Source organism: Hippopotamus amphibius, chromosome 1 (assembly GCF_030028045.1).
Source record: "Hippopotamus amphibius kiboko isolate mHipAmp2 chromosome 1, mHipAmp2.hap2, whole genome shotgun sequence".
NCBI classification, from domain to species: domain Eukaryota; kingdom Metazoa; phylum Chordata; class Mammalia; order Artiodactyla; family Hippopotamidae; genus Hippopotamus; species Hippopotamus amphibius.
The window spans coordinates 144,195,059-144,214,616 of record NC_080186.1 but is presented as its reverse complement, the minus strand read 5'-3'; the positions used below and the strand labels follow the sequence as shown (position 1 = coordinate 144,214,616).

The 19,558-nt window shown below is 41.2% G+C and overlaps 1 protein-coding gene across 8 annotated transcripts in view; it reads right to left on the bottom strand.

Annotated features, from left to right (window-relative positions):
• The window catches only part of EBF1 (EBF transcription factor 1), a 383,593-nt gene that overhangs the window by 123,389 nt on the left and 240,646 nt on the right, over positions 1-19,558 (bottom strand). For 5 of the 8 annotated variants that reach the window (XR_009052895.1, XM_057729995.1, XM_057729986.1 and 2 more), the window contains exons 7-8: positions 16,276-16,357; positions 884-1,025 (exon numbers count right to left, since the gene is read on the bottom strand). Coding sequence is in view for 7 of the 8 variants with exons in the window: in XM_057729995.1 (XP_057585978.1) it covers positions 884-1,025; positions 16,276-16,357 (224 nt within the window). In the remaining variant the exon portion in view is untranslated. The remainder of the gene's footprint in view (positions 1-883; positions 1,026-16,275; positions 16,358-19,558) is intronic. The other 3 variants (XM_057730006.1, XM_057730013.1, XM_057730039.1) reach the window with 1 other exon arrangement.

Sequence of the window (19,558 nt, the reverse complement as noted above, 5' to 3'; positions counted from 1 at the left end):
TAAGAGTTTAATTTGAGGAGACTGGAGAAAATCTAGCATGTTGATTGATATCCAGTAGCATCTCAGTCACTGTTTCTTGGGTGGATGGATGGAAGGATAGCTAGATGGATGGCAGATGGATGAAAGATGGATGGATGGATAGAGGGATGGACAAACAGATTGTATATACATGTAGCACAGAAACATTTGGACATATGCTCAATCCAGCCTATGGTTCCTTTGAGTGGCACTGACTTTCCTTGGTTCAAATTTTTGTCTGGTTTCCTCCAGTCCTCTCAAAGGTACAACTCATTAGCCATAAAATCAAGACAAATGGGATTTCTCTGCACCAAATTCTACCTAGATAAAGCAGGCTGTATCATGTGGTAATGAGGGGAGGGGTGTACACAGGGCATGGGAGGGACATTTAGTCTGGACTTTCTATTCAGAAAACACCTCCAACCTAGACTTTGGACCTTATCTCCAAATGAAGTAAAGTACATAGTAATCGAGCTACACTAGCAGAATGGTAAAGACAGTGAAGTTCATTATACAACCAGGTCAACCATAAACTTAAAATACGTCATGAGTTCTGTTGCCCTGCTTTCGCCTTTTGTTATTTTTTAATCAAGTGGGAGCTTAAAATAAAGCAGTGGCCCAGTCTCTCCCTGTCTTTCAGCTGAAAGGAAGGATGTATCAGCCATTTCCAGGGTAGGGAGCTGTGCAACAAGAAAGGCTGGGCCTCAAAGATCTCTTCCTGTCTTCAAACACGCAGCATCAATACTGTTCAACAGGATATTTGAAACTTGAAAAGGGGTAGGACATGTAGTGGAGTTGGAAGAAAGAAACCAAATAAATGCACAGTTAACGTAGCAATGCCAACCAATGAAAATGATTCGCCTACCATGTTCCAGATAAGAGGGCGTACCTTCCGAGGGGTCAAGCCTCCGAGCCCTCCGCCCATGCTTGGAGTTATTATGGACAAACATATTATCAGAGACTGCCAGGACATGGCCATCCACGTTGACTGTCGTAGACACCACGACCTGGAGACAGAAGAGAGAAATGAATGAACATTTTGATATAAAAGCATGGAGGGTGATAAACTCAAGTTAAATAAATAACAGCTGGGAGCTGAAGAAAATTACATAGCTATTTCACATAATAACTGGTGCTTATGCTGTACACGTCTAACAAGAGGAGCTATTGATGAGTGGGTCTTTGGCATGCAACGCTTTTGATGCAGTTTGAAGTAAAATTGCACAGTTTACAGTTACACAGCAGAAGGTACACTGTTAACCATAATTTTAACAAGAGGATCTTTATTAGCATATTTTTTTTAAACAAGGGTGGTTGTGTTTCACCTAAATTACCCTTCAGTTTAGACACTGAAGCAGATATCACAGTTGATCATGCAAATAAAAATCTTTTGAATCTTTAAAATATCCCCCCCACCCCCCCCCACCCCGCCGCCCCGCCACTGCGTCAGGGTTAAGAGGATAGAGAAATGAAAAAAAGAGGTTTCAGTGAGAGCTGGGATGGAGCTTTCTCTCCTGGGTGTCTTTTTTGGGGGTTCTTGTACTCTTTTCTTCCCACATTAGTTTAGTTCATCAGATATCAGACCAAAGCCCCCCTCACCACCATCACCACCATCACCAGCCAAAACTCCTTACTAATTAAGGGTCTTAGAGCTGTGTTTCAAAGCCAAAAAAAAAAAGGGGGTAGCCCTGGCCCAAGGTACAGATACCCTGGCGCTCTCATAAACTGACTGAACGGAGAGTTGTCAGAAGGGACACAGGCAAAGGTGTTTTCTCAGAGAACTCTGACTAAAACAATGAGACAAAATGACCTACACTTCTCCTTATATTAAATGGGGAAGAGGCTTAAAACTGTAACCCACAGAGATATGTTTATTCATGCGACCTCTTACAACCAAATATAATAATTGTCTGTAATTGCAGCTGCAGCTCCCACCTCATGCTTTGACATGGGAAACAGCAATCAGCCAGCTCCCGTTTAATCCACCTATTATGTTGACTAATTAACTTTGCTCAACAGTTTATTTCTTCCTCCATTATCAGCCCCTGTCAGCCGCAAGCACCCTGAAGCATAGGGGGGACCTCAGGCTCTTTGATTGATCACCGATAGATTGACATGCAGATTAATTTAATTAGATTCACCTCACTTGAGAAATGAAAGACAATGGCAAGAGGGCTAATAGATCCGCTCTCATAATGAGGCGAACCTCCAGAGCCAAGGCTGAGGATTTCTGATTTATTTTTGCTCAATCCCCGGGTTGCTTGGGAAGACTCGCGCTTTAATTGTTCTTGGTTTTGAGAGGCATTTAGCCCCTGAAGAGGTGAAATGCTTTACAAGGATTGGCACATCCTGAAGCCCCAGTTTCCAGGGAATCCTTTTCTCCAAGTTGGGGAAAAGCGACCCTGACTTCTAGAGTCTTGTGCAATGCTATGATTTCATCATCTGAGTTGGGCAGAGGGGAAAACTCTCGGCCTGCAAACTGTAAGCCCTGCCTGACAAAGTAGCCCTCCAACCCCGTCGACCACCCCCCCACCAATGTCTGCCATACCTAAAAGTGCCACTGTCCCCCTCTTTGACCTAAAGGCATCCTGGCAAACTATGGCAGATTCCCTTCCCCCTTGCCTCCAAGATGGCAACCAAATGTTTTGTTGTTGTTCCCCTTCTAGGCCCTCCCCGCTGCAGAACCGAGGCCCTGCTCCTGTTACCAAGGCTCTAGTCTTTCTCAAACCCAGGAAGCCACCCTGCGGTCATCTGGCCCTGGGGTGCCTGGGATGACTGGCTGGGGAGGGCTTCCGTGGGGTCCCCTCCACCCTCCCTCGGGGTCCTCACCTTGACTCCCACCCCCAGCAGGACCTGGACCCGCCCCTGATTTTATTTTTTAAGTCTGTTTTGTTAAAATGCAAAGTAAACAATTAAGAGAGTCCATTCAGGGACTTTAGTCATCGTGAAACCCAAAATTCCAGCCAGGGCAAGTCATTCGTGGAAGGACACAGTAAGTTCAAAGCAGTAGTTTGCAAAGTGGTTTTTCTCTTTCTTCATGATTGACCAACCAGATGTGGTCACAGCCTGAAGCTTCTGTGTATGTCGCATCCATTGTAGGTTAATGTAAAAGAAGGAGGAGGAGGAGGGAGAGGAGAGGAGAAGAAATTTCTCCATTCTTTTATTTTCAAAAAATACTGTGAGCAGTGGCAGAGTCCACATTATTCAAAGCAACAGAAACTCATTTTTTTTTTTTTAGTTCAGGAGATGACTTCGTGGGACATTTACAATTATGTAACAGAGCTGAGTCTTTCAAAGAAATTTTGATTTACTACAAGACCACAATTGAGTGGTCACTGGAGTCGTTAGCTGAAGAAACTATAAAAGGAATGGCAAACGGTATCTGTTTCCAGCGTCAGGAAATACAGAAAGTGGTTATTCTAGACGTCTGTCTTAAGGGAAAAAAAAAAAAAAAAAAGGCAATGACAATCCCCCGTGCACCTGTAAAACAGAGTGTTACAGGCTTAAAATATTCAGTATCGTTTATAGACATTGTCATCTAATTCTTACATTGAACAAAAATGTCGAAACACTTAAGGAAAAAAAAATACACACAATATGTTTTTCTTTTCTTGGCAAGAGAAAGATCACCAAGACCACGTGTGTGATGGGATCATTTCATTGAAAGACCAATTACAATAGGAGAAAGATGATACAGAGAACCCTTGTGCCTTTAGTTTCTAGAAAATAAACACCTAATATGTTCCTCAAAAACTTATAACACAAAACATTTTAACTTCCCTACCCCAAAACAATTTCTCATTCAAATTTGGAAATGATCAGGATATAATTAAATAAAAATAAATGCTGCAGTTAATCCACAGAGCAACTTGTAAATTAAGAAATGTATATACGTGTGTGTGTGTGTGTGTGTGTGTGTGTGTGTGTGTGTGTGTGTCTAATGGTGAGATGCAAAGGGAGCGCTGAAAAGTCCTTTAAAAATAAGCCTATAGTGGGAGGGAAAAGGGCCTTTACAGTTTGAACAGAAGATTAATGAGGTGCTGACACATTCATGCAGGCAAGGGGACAGACAGGCCTGCCAAATCGTCAACCTTCCCAAATTTTGTCAACAAAACCCAGCTTGAATTTGGGACAGATAAACATGGAAAATGATTTTACATTTGGACTCAACCACCCCTTCCCTTTCAACCTCCTTCCTCACTCCCTGACCCAGGGTGAGATGAGGAACAGGTATATTTGGAACTTTATGATACCTGTTATAATTAAACCTTTACTCTCTAGAATTGTACTAATACAGTAACCACACATGTGGCTATTCAAATTTAAACTAATTAAGTAAAATTTAAAATTCCATTTTTCCTGAGTTTCCATAGCTACATTTCAAGTGGTCAGTAGCCACATGTGTCTGGAGGCTACTATAACAGACAGGGCCGTTATAGAATATTCTTATCATTGCAGAATATTCTGCTGGACAGTGCTGCTGTGGAATGGTTTTGAAATAAATTGTTCCAACTTATTCATGAGGATACCCAATTTATTTCTCCTGAAATAAGTATTAAGCTAGGTGGGCACATTTAGGGTTGTATACATATATATTTTTTGGAAGTAAATTTCTATTTGGGGGAGAGACATGGCTTTTTAGTATAGCAATCCAGAGGTATGCTAATGAATACCCAATGTGCTCCATGGTATCTTCTGTTTGCGTCCAACCCTCTAAGTGAGGGAATAAAAAGGACAAAAGGGAAGTCCACAGCTACCCATGGACTTTGGAGATCCTACAATGAAGTTTTCGATTTCTCAGCTCATGTCAGTGGTTCAGAATTTGCTCTATTATATCAGGATCTAAACATCCCTAAAGGTTATTATTTTTACTATCTACCCCCATCTATTTAGAATTAGAAAGAATTCAGCACAAAATTTATGACTTTTGACTCTCAAGCTTTCCTAGCTGATGTGACTTTGGCCAGGTAACCTCTCTAAGTCCCAGTGTCCCTGACTCTCAAATGGAAATGATAATAGTACCTAACTCTGTTAGGTTACTGTGAGGCTTACATTATTTAAAGTGGTTAGCATGGTTCCCAGTTCTTATAGAGTAAATGTTACAGTGGTAGCATAATTGTTGCTTTGTTGGTGATCTCGTCAAAACTTCAAGAGCCTGTGTTGGGCTGATAATCTGAAGCATCTTAATTGCCATAAAGAGGACCCAGCATAAATTGTTATTTTAAATCCAAGGCTACAGAAATTATTTCTTCTACATTCACCACTTTATCAGTTTAACAATGAAATCTTACAAATTTAAAGACCTTTGTGTTCACAGCACATAATTATATAATTTAGGCCTCTAGTGAATTGCAAGTTTCAATGGTTTATGTAATTTTGCTTTCTATAAACCATCTGTCTATTAGTTTTTTATATTCTAGGCTTGGAATGAAATGAAACCTTACTGCTTTGAAAATAGTCTGTAAATTTTCTGCATCTTATCAATGTGTTCTCATTTTCCCAATACTTCATGTGAATGAGTGATTCTCTGGGAGTTTTGTTATTGGTTATTATTTCCTTGCTAGCATTCCTTAGGCTGTCCCTCTTCCCTTCCTATCAAGCAGGAGACCTTGTTATGTCCCAACTATATTATCTCAGATTCATGAAGCATAATCTCTGTCTCATGAGCAGATTTTCAAAAAGACACAAGCAGCTAAATTCAGTCATGAGTGGCAGATCACATTAACAAAAGTAGCAGCTCATGTGGAAGGGGTTAGGACAAAAGCAACCAAAAGAGTTGAAATTTGTATCTTTAAAATATTTCTAGAACAAATATAGAACCGGGGGAAGATTAAATCATACAAATATTTTCACTGCTTAAATTTAGAATATTTTGGTAGGAAGTACCTGTCTCCAAAATATAACCACTTTAGCAATTTAATTTTGAATAATGATTTAAAAATTATAAATCTTGGTTTTCAATGCTCACATTTGATAATTCAGTGTCAGGAAATTAGTGCTAAAGTTGGTCTATTACATGGCTTCCTTATGTCCGGGTTTAGCTTACTCTATGTTTGCATTCATTCAGAGCCCTCAAAATGGGGCATGAAATACTTTAGCCTGAAGTACATGAAATACAAAGACATTAAGTAGCATTCCACAGAATAATACTCAGCAATAAAAAGGAACAAACTATTGATACATCTGGATGAATCTCCAGAAAATTGTGTCGAGTGAAAAAAAGCCAATACCAAAAGGCTACATACTGCATGTCATGCAGGCTGTACTACGTCCCCCCTCAAAATTCTTATGTTGAAGTCCTACCTCCAAAAGCTCAGAATGTGACTGTATTCAGAGATAGGGCCTTTGAAGGGGTAATTAAGTTAAAATGAGGCTGTTTGGGTGGGCCTTCATCTAATCTGATTGGTGTCCTTATAAGAGGAAATCTGGACACACAAGGGTGTTCATGCAACGAGAAAAGACCACGTGAGGACACAGCGAGGAGGTGGCCATCTGCAAGCCAAGGAGAAGCCTCAGAGGAGATCAAACCTGCCGATACCTTGAGCTGGGATTTCCAGCCTCTAGAACGTTGAGAAAATACGTTCCTGTTTTTAAGCCACCTGGTCTGTGATATGTTGCTATAGCAGTCACAGCAAGCTAGTACACTGCATGATTCTATTTATTTACCCTTGAAATAACAAAAGTTTAGAAATGAGGAACAGAGTAGTGGTTGCCAGGGATTAGGGACAAAGGGAAGGTGGATGTGGCTACTATAGAAGGACAACAGGAGGGATCCTTGTGGGGACGGAAATGTCCGATATCTTGACCGTGGTGATAGATACATAGACCCACACATGATAAAATTTTATAGCACTAAACACATATACAGATCAGTACAAGTAAAACTAGGGACATGTGAATAACATGGATGGATTGTATCCATGTTTATATCTTGTATGAATACTGTATAGCACAATGTAATATTGCTCAATAGTTTTGCAAAATATTACTATTAGGAGAGACTGAAGGATACACAGGATCCCTCTGTATAATTTTGTATAACTGCACGTGAATCTACCATTATATCAATAAAAAATTCGACTAAATAAAAGGCACCAGCAACCAGAACGTCCTTCAGTAGGTGAATGAATAAACAAACTGGTAATGTATAGAATGGAGGATGACGTAGCAATTAAAAAAAATGAGCTATCGAGGCACAAAAAGACATGGAGGAAACTTAAATGCAAATTGCTAAATGAAAAAAGATTATATACTGTATGATTCCAACTACGTGACATTTTGGAAAAGGGAAAACTATAGAGATAGTAAAAAGATCAGAGGTTGCCAGGAGTTTGGGAAGAGGGAGGCAGAGAGGGATGAAAAGGTAGAACACAGAGGATTTGGGGTAGGGGTAGAGGAATGAAATCATTCTATATAATACTGTAATGGTAGATACATAACATGAATTTGTACAAACTCAAAGAATGTACAACACAGTGAGTCCTACTGTAAACTATGGACATTAACTAATGTATCAATTTGACACATCAATTATAACACACATATCACACCCATGCAAAATGTTACTAATAAGGGAAACTGGGAAGGGGGTATTAAGGGAATAAATGCGAACTCACTGCACTTTCCCCTCATTTTTCTGTAAACCTAAAACTGCTCTACAAAATAGTCTACTGATCAAACTTCTACCCTCTACTTCACACAGCCTACGTTCTATACCCAACCTGTCTGCTGAACCACTCTTCACAGTCTCCTCCAACAAGTCCCAAGGGACCCAAGAGATCAGCCAGTCTAGTGACTTCCAAGCACAAGTCTTCAAATGTAGTGCTGGGGACAACATTGCAGAGAGGGCATCCTAAATGCATCCATTGTAGGGATGCATACTAAAATGTTCAGTAACTTTCTTTTACTGATATGGGATCATGCCAATTCCATGTGGAAACACGGTTATCTCATGCACACAAGAAGCTCTCAACTGGCAGTTTCACATGGCTTTGACTAATTTTAAAATAGGGTGATTCTTACTCAATAAGTGCAATTAGGTTGAAAAAGATGTCACCACAAGAAGTTCGAAGGTGAAAAATCACAAAAGGAGTCCTCAGTAGTTATGATACTGCAAATTTGTCCAATGCCTCCTTTTACAGCTTGGAAAACTGAGGTCCGAGAGACTTAAAAACATCCTCAAGGCTGCAGGACAAATTAAGAGCAGAGGCAAACCTGAAGGGAAACTTCAGACTCCAGGTCCACTTCTCTCACCCACAACAGCTGTTGGCCTCTCAGTACAAACTCCTGCCGTAAGTCCTCTCTCCCCTGACTCTCTGGTCTCTTCCAGCACACGTCACTGTGTCTATCTGACTTACTATACTTTAGGTATTATTTACATAAAAATGGTCTGCAGCAGTTGGGTCTTCATTAACTTTGTCCTTTAAAATATCCTTGACTGATACGAAATGAGATTTTCTCTGAAACCAGCCCGATTGCTAGTTTCTATCTGGTTGGAAGATCCCAAATAACTCATTAAAAATTATGGAGGACGCATGAACCTACAGGACGTAACAGAGTGGAACTGCAGAAATGAGGGAGTGCATGGCTGAATTAAATTCACCTTTAAGGCTCAAGGCAAAAATCTCTCTTAACAGTAAGACAAGAACAGACACTTCTAAATCCTCAGATGCTTCTGCTACACTAATTTGGACTATTGGAAACTAGTCTCATCTTCTGTCTTCTGAACTGTGACACATCATAGACAGAAAAATCTCATCATCGATCTGACCCTAGTTTCTCTCTGTGTGGATCAGGATACTTCCAATGTCTCTTGATGGTGCCGTTGGCATTTAAGCGGTGCTCTCCACTTACATGTTCCCACTGGCCATGTTAAGTAGCAATGAGCCCCAATATACAGAACTGCTATGTGTGCTCTCTGCCGGTGGGACCGTGGCTCACAGATGTGGAAACCGGCAGCAAGAAAAGAGCATATCAGTCATCAGCTCAGATTCCAGGGTCAGATAGTGCGGAGTCTGAACCCTGCACCATCACCTACTAGTCTGTAACCTTAGATAAGTCATTTAATCATAGGAATAAGTGCCAGGCATTATACTATGTACTGGAGAAGTAGCAGTGAACAAGACAAAGTATTTGCCCATTAAGAGCTCAGTTGCTATTGGGAACAAAAAAAAGGGTTTTCAGACAATAAAAAAATAAGCAATGAAAGCAAATTTTGGAATGTGAAAAGTCCCAAGAAGGAAATAAAATGGGGGAGGGGGTGATGCCTAGGTGAGAGCCACTTTTGAGTAGATGGTTAGGAAGGCCTCTCTACGGAGGTGGCATTTTAGCTGAAATCTGAGTAATAAGAAGTATCCAGCCACTCAATGATGTGGTGGAAGAATTTCCAGGGGGACAAAACAGCAAGGCACAAAAATCCTGAGGCAGGAATGAGTTTAGCATATTTGGGGAAGAGAAATGATGGAAGAGAAAGAAGGCCAACATACTCGTTTGGAGGAAAGTAAACAAGGGAAAGAGGGTAGAAAAATAAATAAAATTATACATGAAAAACACTTAGTACAGGGTCTCACACATAATGAGAGCTCTATAAGTTACAACCTAAAGAGCGGAAGCGTATAAGAATACCTTCTGTTAAGTCTCAATAAGTATAGGCATCCTCAGAATCGATATCCATTGGCAACAATGATCAAACCAAACATTTTTACATCCATCCTTTAATGTATTTTACATTTTTTTTCAATAGCAACTGTACTTAATGTAGGAATTTATTTCCTCTAAGTGCAGAGCTACCACTCATCAAATCCTGTTCATAAGGATTCCTTCTCAGTGATGCATACTTTCTGCCAAGGCCCAGCATAAGGCTCATGCCAAGATACATATTTGCCCAATAAGCCGTAATGGTTTAATATATCAGGTTGAAAATCCACCATTTGTATTTACCATGTTATGTGAATTAATCCTGTATTCTGAAACTATCATTAGAGCTGCTTTCAGTATAATTAATCAACACGGTGCATCTTGAAATTATTCTGTAGGAAGAGAGTGATTGCAGTTCGGGCCCCTAGCATTCTGTTGGTAAAGAATTTAATTGCAAGATGTGCTGTTTGTCAAAACAATATAAGACAGGGAGTGGAGAACAGTGGGAGAGAAATAAAAGCACTGAGAATATTTCCTTCTTTATTTAAGTGCCTTTAAAAGCAGAGCAAAGCTGCAGGGGTTGGGCATGTATTTTAAGAATCCTCTAATCATACCCTGTGGGCTTCTGAATAAATAACAAGGATTCTCCAAAATTTATAGAATTCACCAAAAAAAGGGGATGGTTGCCTTTTAATGTCATTTACCATGTCATCATTTTTGAAAGACCACACGTTTTTGGTGGGAATTTGTGAAGAATAATCTGCTAGTTTCTCTTCATATTTCCTACCCCCTCACTCCAAATCACTAGTAAGTGAAAGAAGACTGTTCATCTCCTCAGATAAACGTGAGATAAACATGAATTGGGGGCTTGCTTTTTTCTCTGCTCAGAAAATTCTTTTGGCTCTTCTCAGGATGACTTACTCTTATCCATTAGCTCTGAGCTTAAAAGTCCCCTCCTCAGAAGTTTTCCCTGGTCACCTGCTTTAAAGTAGGTTCCCATTCCCAATAGCACACTGGTATTCTCTCTCGTAATATCCTGTTTCATTTCCTTTATAGCAATTAACATTTTAATGATGGGTAATTATTTGTACACAGTATAGCAGTTGATGAAGTTGATTCCTCATATATCCATTTTCTATTCTTCTTAGGTGGTACAACTAGACACTCTCAGGTCCCTCTGTGCTGACACATGGCTGTGTGGCAGACTTCTAGCCAGCATAATGTGGGCAGATTTGACAAGGATCACTTTGAAGATCAGGTTTTTAAGAAGTCCACGTGCCCCCTCCAAGCACTCTTTACCCTTCAACTGGATGGATGGAGACAACGAGATTCTAGGCAATGGTGGAGACACAGGTCCCCAAACTACTTCATGTACAAGATCTGCTCACCAACAAGGAACATGTGCCTTGTACCGTTATGTTGGCAAGAAATAACCTTCTCTTGTATGCAAGCCAGTATATATTCGTTGGTCTATTTGTTACAGCAGCTAGTATTATCTTAACTAATAGGCCCTGACTAGCATATAACTTTCATTTGGGAAGACACTGGGTCTTTCTTGTTCATCATGATACACTCACCACCTCCCATATCAACAAATGCTACTGAGTGCAGGTGTGCATGCATGAACAAACATATCTTACATTTACATTCGTATGAGTTACAGATCTAACATTTATACACAGATAGAGATTTATAGCCTACAGAAAACTTTGTTAAAGAGATAAGATCATCTGGAAATTTACTTCCCAGTCTCCAGGTATTATGGTATCTACTGTGATGACAGCTTGTACCCAATTCTTGTTCCTTCCCTCACCACCCTCGCTCCACCAGCCCCAACAAGGAAAGCTATTGATAAGGATTTAAAGCTTAACTTTGAATTGTCTAGCTCCCGTCAGTTAAAAACCAGACCCGTGACATGGTTTTAACACAGTCCTTTGACATTAGCATCTTTTTAGTGTCAAGATGAAGAAACAGGCTCATTTAGTCACAGTGAAATTCTCCCTGTCATGAGCTGTCTCCATCCATAGCTCTCCCTCCTTCTCTCTTCCTCCCCATGTCCCTACACCCACCAGAAATGAATGAAGCCTATATCCACTGTTGTATTTAAGCAAGTTTGTTACCCTAACCACAGCCTGTGGATTTCAAAAGAAAACATCCATTATAAATTTAAAAAAAAAAAAAAGTGTACCAGATTCTCTATAAGGTTTATTCCATACTGCCTTAAAGTATGAATAACACAGCCAAGCTCTGCAGAAAGTGATTAATTTCTTGAAAACGCTAAGGTCACGCTAATTGACATGACCTGTGTAATTAAGCAGTCTCTGTTTACACACCAGAAGCTCAGGCGCTGTGAGGCTGAGTTTGCTTGACAGAATGTCTTTACATGTCAAGAGATCAACAACCTTTCTTATGTCCTCCTCAGTCACCTACACAGGCCCCTGGTTGCTGTTCAGAGGAGACACGCTCTGGCATGGCTGCATGAAGATCAGCCTGGCCTGGTGAGCATACAAAACGGGGTGGGAGGAAAAGAGGCACCCAAGACAGGTGGGGGGAGCCCACTGAACAGGCAGGAGAGCACATTTTCACTAACATGTCTCCAGGCCTTGGGTTTTCAGTATAACTGGGAAAAGCCACATAGAGATGTCAAGAGTAGAACGCAGTCTTCTCATGCCAAAATGACACTCTCTTACACCCCTCAGAGGCAAACAGTAACATCAAAATATTTGAAACCAGCTTCCCAATTAGCATACTATAAGAAAAATGATGGAAATCATATGTTTATTCATAGGAAACCTTCCATCAGTGTTTCTAGGACACACCTCTGTCAGCCAGGGTAGCTGCAGGGAAGACTAATCTTCCCCTTCTTGGTTTAGTCCTAAGAGTTGGGAACTTCAATATGATTTCCAAACAGAGTACTCTGAGCTGTCAGGGGCCACTGGACTCAGGCTTTATTTGGTGAGGGGTCTTTCCTGCCCTGGAGAACTGGCCAAAACCTCTATTGATTAGGTGAAACTTAGGCAGTCTTCTGAGCAATAGCTTCTTTCTCTAAAGTTCATTTGAGTAAACAGGGACAAACCCTGTGGCTCTGATCAGAAACAGTGCTCAAGTTCTTCCCCTTCCGCCCAACTCCACGCACTCTTTGATGAGCTTTGTTATTCATGCAGACAGTACCCTTACATTCTACTCAGGGCAAACACCCCTTTTGAAAATGCTCCTCAGCTTTCCTGGGATCCTAACACATATTCACGGGTAGCCACTGGGGCTCTTATGTTGAGAGAGACCTCCTTACTGCCTCACTAAGTATCTGCCCACAGGCTCTGGACAAGTTCTTTACTGTCCCACGACATTAGAGAACACCTGAGTCAGACTGACTGGTTTGAATCACTGCCTCACTTCTTAGTAGATGGGTGACTTTGGGCAAATTGCTTAACTTCTCTAGACTTCAGTTTCCTCATCTGTAAAATGGGCATAATCCCCCTGTGCACATTCCTAACCCTTATTTGCATGTATTGTGAAGATACATATGATAAGTCATATGAAATACTCAGCACAATACCTCTCACATAGTGAGCACCCAATAAATGTTAGGTTCATCACCATCTTTATGGATAACGTCCACAGTCATACATCAAGGTACACACACGGACACATATATTTATACATATGTCTATGGAACACACTGAATGCAGATACAAATATAAACAGTCATCTCCCCAGCACTTAGCGCAGTTAGGGATGAACCAAGACAGGGAACATAGGAAGAGAAGCCAGCACACACACAAAAATGAGGCTGACAATGGAGTTTAGGGCTCATTGAGTTTAAGTTGCTAGGTATTTCCAGCAATGTATAAGACCATGTGCTAACTGTGTAAAGATGATAATTAATGGAATGTGTAAACGCACACAGATACGAAACACAATGTCCGTGTTCATTCTGCCACAGGCTCCCTCTTTCCTCTCCCAGGGAGTAAGAAGTAGGTGATGGGAACAGAGCAGGTTAAATTTCAGCTCCAGTAAGGAATCTGTCCTTGCTGATGGAGACAGAACTCTTCTTCAATGCAAAGACCGGCTCTGTGGTGGTCAAGGTAGCAGCCCCTATTAAGAAAGGTCCAGCTACTTTAGGGTCAGTTGGAGAGTCCTAAGACAGAGCATTGTCAAGGTTGGACCTTGTATTGGGCAGCTCTCAAGTCTAATCAAAGAACGCACGCTTTGGGATAGTAGCACTGTCACCAGGGAGAGACTGTCAGAGGTCATCAGGTATAGGACTAAACCAGTGATTCCCAATCAGGGGCAATTCTGCACCCCCACCCCCACAAGGGGACATCTGTCAATGTCTGGAGACATTTTGGTCTGTCATGACTGCAGTGGGGGGGATGGTTTCTCTACTGGTATCTAATGGGCAAAGGCCAGTGACAACTGCTAAACATCCTGTGATGCACAGGACAAATCCACCTTTGCCCCCAAGCAAAAGGATTATTCAGTCTAAAATGTCATTTGTGCCCAGGCTGAGAAACCTTGTACTGAACCAATAACCCAGGTTTAGTTTATAGCAAGTATTTTCTCCAGAAGCTTACATTTATATTTTATCATGTGCAAACTAGTTATGTTTGCAAAATACTGTCCTTTGTGAAATAAGCAGAATCATTATTTTTACTCCATTTTACAGTTGAGGAAATTGAGGTTTTGCAGAAATCTAACTCATGCCTCCTTGTCTCAGTAGCCCTTCTACTAAACAAAGAATAACTATTTTGTCTGCAAAAAAAAAAAAGCTTTCTACACACTCTCAAAAATAACAGACTGAGTTGGTTCTCATCTCATCCAAGAGCTACACTCCTATAATTCAAAGCTTTCAGACATTTCATTAGCAGGTCCTGTGAGGGAAAACAAGGCCCCAAAAGTCTTACTTCTTACACATATTCTTTTAGATTCCCAATGTCACCAAAGTCCATCTCTAACTCTGCTGCCCTAAGAAGCACAGCAAAGTTGATCCCAGGATTCATAAGGCATCACACATGTCTACTAGAGACATGTTTATTAGACATGAATTGGTTCATGCCTGGATATGCCTTGTTCCTAACCCAAGCTTGGTCAAAGGAGATCTACAGCCCATTTCAAGGCCAAGGTAACTGACAACACATTTCATACTGAAACCCAACTTCATGTTCTAAGACACTTAGCAACACATACTTCACATACACATAGCATCACATGTTTCACCAGCAAAGCTGACTCCAATTCAACACAAAATGTCCTGGGTGGGAATAAGAGCACCCAAGTCTACCCACTTGGTCAGAAGCTCCCCAGGAGAAACATTTTCCAGGAAACTAGGAATCTAGGGATTCTCCCCATTCATCCGTCAGGATAAAAGGTGGCAAGACCAAATGACTTCCAGAACTGCTTCAGAATCTCAGGGGAGAATATCTTCTTTCTACTGAGTTTGTTCTTTCATGAGACTATTAAGTCTCACCTATTAAAAAATAATTCATCATGGAGACTAAGAGATCTTGACGTCCAAAAATCAATGCTCAGAATCATCTCTTCTCTTTCTCCCACTGGAGAACGTGCAGCTAAAATTTGTCAAGATCCTCTCAGAGATCATCCATTTCAATCTACACTTAAAGCGGACTAACTATACCTAAGAACATATCTTAAACACCATGCTGTTTTCACAGACAGACCCCCTGGGCATCCATAGCTGAATCATTACTCTGGTGGAGAACTCACATTGACCATGCAAATGAGTCAGTCACAAAATTAGATGGAGAGCAACACAAGGGTCTAGAACTTTGCTACTCAAAGTATGGTCCATGGTTTTGCCATCACTGGGGAGCTTGTTAGAAACGGAGAATTTCAGGCCCATCCCAGGCCTCAGTTAGCACTTTAACAAGATCCCCAGAGGATTCTCAGCACTTTAGGGTTTGAGAAGCATGTATCTAAGAACTTAGCAACCTTTCCTAAAACCCAACTGCCTTGGAAGTTAACACATGTATTTTCACATAGTTTTCCTTTAGTAAATGTATAATTATATGAGGTTAACATACCACTCACACTTTAAATGGTGGCAGACTTGACTGGTGCTTGAAAACATTTACATGTGTTGTACAAGGACATTTCCGAAGCAGACTGGAGTGTCACCCATATCGCCTTAGATATGCCCTGCTTCTTCAGGGGTCCATTTTTAATAGATAATTACTGACAGCAATTTCCAAGATTGGAAAAGGAAAACAGAGAGACAGGAAGGAGGAAGGTGACATAATTCCAAAAGAGCACAAAGCTCCTACTTACCAATTTTCTACCTGTACAACTGTAGGCAAAGGACACATCATTTGTATGTACTGCACTTAACCTGCAGTGGTTTAAGCTTATGAGTCCATTTGGGAAGCCAAACTAGGCCCAAAGGGTACCACTGCCTCAACCAGTGAACGCAGGTGCCTCAGTCCTAATTCTTCTCTAATAAAAACAACAACTTCAAGAGAACAGAGACCTGGGGACCCAAAGTCTCACCTGCTCTTCACCTCTGGGAAAACAATGATACTCTGTATCTTCTCCGCCTAAGACTTTTTTACCCTTTCCTGATATTCATGTCATTATTGAGGTATAAGAAAGACAAGAGAGACCCACCTGGAATCTCCGCATGTCACGTGGGTTTCCCGCATTCTTTAGGCAATTTTGGTTACATTTGAGGAAAAATTTCAAGAAGAACCTGTGAAGAAACAAATGATCACAGTTAGCATTTCAGTCCTGACACAGAAGGGAAAAAACTAGTAAGTCACGTCTGGGTCGTGCATTCTATTCTCTGGGCGTTTTCCGAAATATTCAGAATGATGTTAGAGCCAGTATTTGTGTTTAAAGCTTTAGTCTTTGTTTTGCATCCAAGTTAGACCTTCTTTATGCAGGAAACACTCTCTGTGCTGCCAACAGATCTCACAAAAGAATTAAGCCCCCAAGGAAGTATTTTCACTCATAGAGAGGGTAAGTCTTCTCCATAATTTAAGTCAGGTTCCAATTGGAGATAATTGCCTGAGAATTATTCATGGTCCCCAACAACAACATGTAATTTAAGCCCCGTAAATTCACAGATGATGAACCAGCAAAATACATGCTGGATGAATATAAGGAGACGGTAAACACTTTTTAATCTTAGCATCTCCAAATAAAATATCCTAATTAGGAGCACTTACGAGAAATAGGTAAGGTTCACATTCTGACTAAAGTCCTCTGACTTCATGAACATATTCCATATGTTTTCCTTAGGTGCCTGCTATAGACGAAAGCTATTTCTGATGCAAGAAGGAATTTCCTGCCTCACTGCCACCTCGATCTCTGAACTGATTCTAGAGTGAGATCCGTGGGTTTTATTGGCAAGGCTGCCCAAAGGTCCCAATTTGCCAGGAACGATTCTAGTTTATATCAGTCGTATTAGTGTAAGTATGAATAGTAACCACTTAAAGTTTCAAAAGTGTCCTGGTCTGGGTGATTATAAATTAGACGAGTTATTTCTACATTTCTATAAATTAGATGAGTTATTTCTATATTTCTAAGCTGGCAGTTGTTAAAGTTTTATCACAGAAAGGCAGCAAGGATCAAAAGTGTCTGGTTAGGGCATTCTCGTTGGCCACCTATAATTAAACCTCTCCACCTGCCTATGTTTGGGGAAAGAAGCATTTTAATAGCTGCCAAAAGTTCTTCATTCCTTTTCACTTTTAGCGTTTTGGATTTCAGGGCCAAATATTTTCCCCAAAATATTACACTGCATTAAAATGTTGGTCAGTTAAATTCTCATAGGAATTTTCTTGTCTTTACCTTTTCCCCACTTCAACTCTACACTGGAATAAAATCCCCATTTTATCTTCATAATTTGTGAAGAATTATCATGCCAGGATGCCTCAGTCCAGATTCAGCTCTGAGTACAAAGTCTTTCAACCAAATAATACCTCTGTAATGAGAGCATAGCACAAAGAGGCACCAAACTCAGCCAGTTTCTGAAAAGCAAACTGAGAGATGCCGCAGCAGAATCTCTCTCCTCCCTGGTCTCTTAAAATCTGCCAAGATGGAAGTATGGTGTGGGAATAACTCTTTGAAGAGAGACAATGACTTTGTCAGCCCAAAAATAACATTTTAAAATGTAAACATCTTCCTGAAATGGCTCTTTCCACATCATGCAACATTCAACTGCCCATCGATAAAAGCTGGCTTCTGAACAATCCTTCATCCCTACTTCCAGGTTCTCTTCACAGAGGCCAAAGTTTATCAACCTTCTGAACAAGATAAATGACTGATGGAACAGTGCTGAAGCCCAACTGTGTAAAACAAAATCCAGCTAAAGAGCGGCACTGTCATGCCCTAGCCCAAGTGGCCAGGGCTGACTCCTGACTTTCAGCAGGGCAGTCTGGGGGACAGGAAGGGGATCTGAGAGAATGGTTACGATCCTAAGTGCCTTTGCACTGTCCCTTTCCTCTGAACCCTCAGAAGGCAAATGCTGGGCAGTGCCAGTGATCACACATTGCTGTCAGACACTGTGTAATGTGGAGGAGCTCAGGGATAGTGAGTCTTCCATCTTGCTGGGGTTCGAGCCTACATCCAAAGACACCTGAAATGTGAAAACTGGCTGCTTCTTTCAAGCACAGCTGGTTGGAAGGGAATATTTAAAAGCCACCCAAACCCCAGGATAGGGCTGATAATCACTAAGTTAACAGTAAGAGTCAGCTTGGTATGATAGAAGAGCCACAACCCTTAGAAATACCCAGAATGGGATTCTTCTCCAAACTCTGACAGGTACTGCTGTGTGACTCTGATAAACAGGCTGAACTCCTCTGCACCACCCTTTCCTTATCTATAAACTGGGTATAACATGAGTCCCTACCATATTAGGCAAATGTGAAAATTAACTGCAATGATGTGTAATGTCTGGAACAGGGTAAGCATGGTGATGGTGGCAGTAATAATAATAGTGCCTTTTATGTATTAGGTGCTTACTTTGTGCTCAGAATGCTAAGAACTTCAAAAGCATTTTCCCACTCAAGCTTCCTAAATAACCTCTGCTATTAATCCCATCTTATTGATGAGGAAACTGAGGTTCAGAGAAGTTAAATAAGTTGCCCAAAGCTTATTAAATGTGAATCAACTCAAATCTGCACAGAGCCTGTGCTTTTAACCATTATGTTATAGTAGTTTTAATAATAACAGAAGTAGTGCTGCATTGATATTAATACTAATTGTACCATTGACAGCAACCGTACTATACCAGCAATTGCACAAGAGTAATCATTAGTAAGACTAATTATTAGTACAATTATTTCCACACCAGCAGCATGAATATTGTGGAGGGAGGTGTCGCTGCTTTTCTCCATCCAGTGGGCACCCAGCTTCCACCTCTGGTTCCCCAGGATTGATAATATTTGCCGCCTGTGTGTGTTTAAGCCATTTGAGCCCAGACCCGACAGCCAGATTCAGGTTGTGTTAGAAGGAGCTGTCAGCACACCCTCTGACATTTTCAAGTCAGACAACTGCTAGCCACCATGAGGGGGTCCATCTGGTGCCAAAATGGATTTTGAAAGACAGGCAAACAGGACGCTAGCTCTGCCAGAGAGAAACAGAATCAAGGGAGCAGGGGATCTTCTGTCTCCATGATGAGCTGGGGTGGGGTGCCTGTCACCAGCACATGGTTAGCACAAAAGCTATGCCGGGCACACACCGGATCCCTGTTACCCTAAGCTGCCCTGTCACTTGGCATGCTGGCAGAGTCCCCTGCCCACCCTCTCGACAGCAGATCCCTAGCTGAAATTGAAGGCTTGACCATCTGTCATGGGGAAGAGACGGTGTCAACTGGTGCCTGGGGCCTCACACAAGCCCTTATGTGGCAAAGACACTCTGAAGGGCCAGTTCTTGTGGAGGAAGCCAGCCC